Below are 6,000 nucleotides of genomic sequence, written 5' to 3'. Positions count from 1 at the left end.
ACAAGTAAGCTTTTTAAAATCAAATAACCCTCCTCTAGAACAAAAGGGTTCTGGGGCTCCGGGTAGCCCAGGCAGGGAGAAAGCAATAAATAGTGGGTGCGGGAGGTGTGTGGAGGCAGTAAGACTATATAAAGTCCTTCCAACACAAAATACCTGGAAGGAGGAGGGCTGGGCTGGGCAGGAGAGGGGCAAGGGTCTAAACGCATCACGGCCTGGTTCTGTTCACTCTGGGGTGGCTGTCAGATACTCCTGGGTGTCTGAAAGAAAAACGAGCCAGATGGCACGAAGAGGTCCCAGGCTCCTGGGAGAGACGAGGCAGCTACGATCATGATAGGGTGTGAGTGGAGACACACGGCAGTCCACCCGTTAAAAGCTGAGTGCTACCTACAAAACTAACGATAACGAAAAGCTTCTCTGATTTGTAAACTTGCACTCATAAACACAAACCCTCAAAACAGAATTAGGTACATTTTTCAACAAGTCTTTTCAACAGTGATACACAATATTCTTCCTTTTGGCATCAGTGCTGTTAAACAGAAATGTACTAAGCAGCTATTTTCCAAAGCAACACTACAGCTGAGAACAGGTCCAGTGGGTAACACTGCTGCTGTAGGGAGCACAGGCGTTAGGGTCTGACAAGGATCTTACTGAGGATCGCATCATAGTAGGGACTGAAGACCATCTTGTTATAGTTGACCAGGCGCACGAACTTAATGGCAACTTCCTCCAGCTCTGTTTGAACGGGACCTAATCCCCCTGGGGCTGTGGGAAATGGCTTCTGATGACTGGAGACAAGGTAGGTTTCTAAGAAGGTCAGGACTCGGGAATCTGCGATAGAAAAGAATGCAGTTGTTTGCTTCTTGGTCAGGGTGACTTTACAAGCTTCTATTTATGCTTCAGTTTTCAGCTGAAACATCACCTTTTCGGAAAAGTCTTCCCTGACCATCCTGAGGCACCTCCCACTTCTGAACATTCATCCCATTTGTACTGTAGCCCCCCCACCCCGCCACAAAGCTGGTCCGCTCCACGGGGTGGGACCATGCTCATCTTATTCATCATTCTCTCCCCAGCACCCAGCACAGTGCCTGCCATGAGGCCTGGCCACCAGGCAAAGCCCAAAATACACTTGGAAAGCAAGGATAAATGTATGAACGATTAAGGGGAGATTAGGGTGCTGCCAGGTTCTGCTCTCAGAAGAGCAAGGCACACTGAGACCAACATTAGCCATTGTTTAAGATCATATAAAAAGTGGGAGGAAAAATAAAGCAGGAAATGCAAGTTCAAAAAAGAAGAGAAAGGGACTACCCTGGTGGCACAGTGGTTAAGAATCTGCCTGCCAATGCAGGGGACACGGGTTCGAGCCCTGGTCTGGGAAGATCCCACATGCTGCGGAGCAACTAAGCCCGCGAGCCACAAATACTGAAGCCCGCGCGCCTAGAGCCTGTGCTCCCCAACAAGAGATGCCACCGCAAGGAGAAGCCCGCGCACCACAACAAAGAGTAGCCCCCCCTCGCCGCAACTAGAGAAAGCCTGTGCGCAACAACGAAGACCCAATACAGCCAAAAATAAATAAATAAATAAATTTATTTAAAAAAAAGAAGACTCTTGGGCTTCCCTGGTGGCGCAGTGGTTGAGAATCTGCCTGCCAATGCAGGGGACACGGGTTCGAGCCCTGGTCTGGGAAGATCCCACATGCCGCGGAGCAACTGGGCCCGTGAGCCACAACTACTGAGCCTGTGTGTCTGGAGCCTGTGCTCCGCAACAAGAGAGGCCACGACAGTGAGAGGCCCGCGCACCGCGATGAAGAGTGGCCCCCGCTTGCCACAACTAGAGAAAGCCCTTGCACAGAAACGAAGACCCAACACAGCCAAAAATAAATAATAAATAAATTAATTAATTAACTAAGCACTTAAAAAAAAAAAAAAGAAGACTCCAGCACTATTGGCTTGTGATCTAGATTTTCCCATAAGCCCACATGAAAGAAGCCTAAGCCTCCTTCTCCAAAGCCTGCAATGAAGGCCATGGAGTTGTGGGCAACTTGTCCTACTCTGAGGAATCATTTAGTTTGATGGTTCTTTAGCCCACCCCCTGCTATGATATTTTTGCACTTTCCTGTGTACCCTCAGCTGCCAAAAAAGTGTGTGTGCAAGCCGCACCTTGCAGATTTTATTACAAAAGCAATAGCGGCATTTATATTAAATAAGCGTTTTCAAACTTCACACCCACCTCATGCCCTAGGGAACCTTCTCAGGTGCAAGTGACTTACATCCTTTGGAGTCCAGTAACACACTTAACTGGCTGTGACTAAACAACCTAGATGACAGGACTAAGGGAGCAGCTTAGTAGCCAGTGGTCTCTTCGCAGCACTTCCCCACATCCCCACCCCGGTTGACAACAATGAGCTCGACAGCCCGAGGGCCCTGCAGCATCAGGAGGGTCCTCCTGAGGGACCTGAAGATGAAACTGTGACTAACGCGGGCCTGGGATGAAATAAAAAAAAGTCATGGAATTAGAAGCACACCCATGTCACTGGTTCAGCCTCTACTCCAACCTAGAATCTGATAACCACAGATCATTCTGCTTTTGCCTGAAGCCTGCTAACTTTTCATTATTTATAAGATGAACATCTATCTGAGTTCATAAAGAAGTTAAGGAAGGACTTTACAATTAATTAAATGACAATAATTTTAAAAATTAAATATTAGATGTATTAGATGTAAAAATTAAATATTAGATGTAGTGAACAGAATCAACCAGTGATGATGGAAAGTAACAGTTCATATAGCAGAGTTATATATATATATATATATGCCCCCTGCACTGGAAGTGCAGAGTCTTAACCACTGGACCGCCAGGGAAGTCTGGAGTAATATTTTTAATAGCTGCAACTCGTTAGTGAGTCCTCCCTATGTGCTGCCAGGTTCTGCTTAAGCACCTTACATATCTTATCACCTGCAGTCCTCTCAGCAACCCTGCAGGTGTTGGTATTACCCCCTTTTTAGAGATGATGAAACTCAAATATCACGTCACTTGCTCAAGCTACACAGTAAGTGCTTGTAAAGAAAACCCGTCCTAGCCTTGTACTACAGCTATGCTTCTCCCTTACCCTCGCGCCACTACCACATTCAAAACGCTTCTGACTCCAGATCCGGGGGAGAAGGGTCCCCACACCAAGCAATTCTCTGTGACCCCAGCTGGGCGTCCTACAATTTTACTCAGTTCTGACACTACGTGGAGATAGCCTCAGATCCCACAGGTTAAGGGCTCAGGTCCACGAGACTGCCCCTGACTTCAGAAGCCAATCACAAGGAGGAGGCCCCCAGGTCATCCACAACTTCTGACTTGACTACAAATCGGAGGTTGCCATGACGTCCTCTCCCTTGGATTTTGATGATTTGCTAGAATAGCTCACAGAACTCAGGGAAACGCTTACTTAGGTTTACCAGTTTATTAAATAATAAAGGATCTGATAAAGGATACAAATGAAGAGTCCGAAGAAGCCATACATAGGGTGAGGTCGGCGAAAGTCCCGAGGGCAAGAGCTTCTGTTCTCGCGGAGCTGGGGCGCACCACCCGTCCACTACACGGATGTGTTCAGCAAACCAGAAGCTCTCCAAACCTTGTACTTTTGGGACTTCTGTGAAGGTTTCATCATGTAGGCATTTCTAGCCCCTCTCCTCTCTCTGGAGGATGGAGGGCGGGGCTGAAAGTTCCAAGCTTCTAATCATGGCTTGGTCTTTCGGGTGACCAGCCCCGACCCAGGAGCCCATCAAGAGTCACCTACTCAGAACGCAAGACACTCCCAGCACCCAGGAAACTCCAAAGGATGTAGGAGCTCCGGGTCAGGAGCCAAGGTCAAAGACCAAACACCAGAACAAAAGATGCCCCTAGCGCTCTTACCACTGAGGAAACTACCAGAGTTTCAGGAGCTCTGTGCCAGGAGCCAGGGGCAGAGACCAATATATTGTTTCCCGCCACCTCACAGTGCTGGACGGAGCAGGGTTCTGAACCAAGACAGGTGATTGCAAAGCCAGAGCCCTCAGGACAGTGCTGGCTGCCTAGTCACTTGGCCAAAGCTTCGGGTCGCCCTAATTGCACTATGGTGAATAATCACTCTCTCTTCACTCACTGGCACTCGTAATCCATCAAACCCTTCTAGATGTCCGCAGAGGGGCCTGTCTGCCAGCCCATCACAGGCATATCCCTGGTCCCGCCTTCGCCCAAACGTACCCACGATCCTGCGGATGGGGTTGTCAGGACTGGCCACGGCCTGGATCTGGCCCTTGAGCACGGCCTCCTTGTCCGTGGTGAGGGGGCTGAACCCGCACAGGGAAAGGCAGCTGCTCACCTCCAGGCAGACTTTCTCCCCAACGGTAGTCAGGGCATCCTCCAGATGGAAGGAGCTTGAGCAGAGAAGGGAAGGAGAAGCCAGTGAAGAAAGGGCCCATCAACAAAGTGCACATCCACCTCCCCTCCCAGCCCCCGTTTGGGGAGAGTCACAGCGACCAATTCACAGACTGATGGGTTCAAGGGGAAAACTGTGCCTCTTCCCTGCCCCGAACCCCTCAGACTGCGTCCATCCAACTCAGGGGACTTTGTCTCACTACCCGTCTCTCTCTGCCAGAAAGAACAGTGGCAAGGGGAGGGCTCAGGTTATGCCTGGTCTAACAATCTAAAAGCTAACTTCTTGCTAGCATCTGAGTGGCGAAATAACCCTGGAACTGACTTAGGACTACCTTGGACACCTCTGGAGCAACACACCAGAAACCAGAAATGTGGTAGCCGTGGGACGGAGTGGGAGAGAAACTTCTCATTGGATACTACTTTGTCCCTTTAGGCTTTTGAAACACAGTGTATTAACGACTTTCAAAGAACAAATAAAATTGAAATCTAAAAGTTAAAATTCACACCTCGATTTCCTGGGGCTCCTGGGCTCCCCTGGAGTCTCTGTGGAGAGCCCTTATGCTGGTGGGCGTTGTCTGAGAAGGCAATTGCCTTTGTCCTGGATCTAGAGGCTGTGTACAGTAGAATGAGTGGGAGCAAATGTGAGAGCCCCAGGACTTGCTGCTGGGGCCAGGGTGGACAAGGCAGGGCTGGCCTCCCAAGGAAGCGCCGGACAGGCCCTCCTCCTCAGTAGCTTTGACAGAGCAGTTTTACTGGAGGGGGACCTAGGTGACAGCCCAGGGCTACACCTGTGCAAGGGCCTCAGGCCAGGCCTCGCCTCAGCAAACACCCTGCAGGCCTGAGTCAAGACTGTTGAGCCCCAGGTCACAGCTCGTGGACACGCCCCTCATCGCACTGAACACATGCAGGCTGTGTGCAAACTCAGCAGCCAATTCCTCCACTTTGTAAGGAGGAGGAGAAGGTTTGGGGACATTCCACTTGAAGAATCCTCTGAGGTGGACGTTGTCAGATACAGGTTTACTTAGAAACATTCAAAAATATTCTATATGCTGGAAACCACGTAAATCACCTAATCTGATTTCACTGCAGAAGCAGTTGCCCTCACACAAGTGTGGATTGGTGCTGGTTGATAAATAATCCATTTACACTCAGTACAAAATGTCTATGAGGAGTGTGCAAAGGGCAGAAAACTTTAATCACATTCACACACTCTGGAGGAATGCAGCTTGTTTCTTATTTGACCTTTCCCTAGGACTGTGTTGACCAAACTATTAGTTGATTATGAAAGCAATTCACTGGGTAGCAACCAGTATTTTTTTTCTTTTTAATGGAACAAGAATAGAATAGAAATATCAGGAAGTATTAAGGACAGTTGGGTAAGTTTCACTTTGTCAAGTTTTTATTGCAGTTACATGTGTGTCCAAGTATGCACCGTAACCACAGAAGGTGAATTTCTCACTATGCGTCCTGGTCACAAACATTTGAAAGCCACTGTCCTAGAGCCTCGCTAATCAGCCCTGGAGCGGACTCTAACCTTGACCGTGTGACCCTGAGTAAATCCTGCGCTGCACTGCCAGGTTTCCTCAGTCTCTGGCG

The 6,000-nt window shown here is 49.0% G+C and overlaps 1 protein-coding gene across 7 annotated transcripts in view; it reads right to left on the bottom strand.

The window, feature by feature from the left end:
* Positions 1-456: 456 nt before the first annotated feature.
* Positions 457-6,000, bottom strand: part of TCP11L1 (t-complex 11 like 1) — a 30,399-nt gene continuing 24,855 nt past the window's right edge. For 6 of the 7 annotated variants that reach the window (XM_036862263.1, XM_036862267.1, XM_036862264.1 and 3 more), the window contains 2 exons: positions 4,231-4,403; positions 626-828 (listed from right to left, as the gene is read on the bottom strand). In XM_036862263.1, the coding sequence (XP_036718158.1) occupies positions 626-828; positions 4,231-4,403 (376 nt within the window). Of the gene's footprint in view, positions 829-4,230; positions 4,404-6,000 lie in introns of all 7 variants that reach the window. The other variant, XM_036862262.1, reaches the window with a different exon arrangement.

The sequence above is a fragment of the Balaenoptera musculus genome, chromosome 8 (assembly GCF_009873245.2).
Source record: "Balaenoptera musculus isolate JJ_BM4_2016_0621 chromosome 8, mBalMus1.pri.v3, whole genome shotgun sequence".
NCBI lineage: Eukaryota > Metazoa > Chordata > Mammalia > Artiodactyla > Balaenopteridae > Balaenoptera > Balaenoptera musculus.
This window is presented reverse-complemented; position numbering and strand designations above follow the sequence as displayed.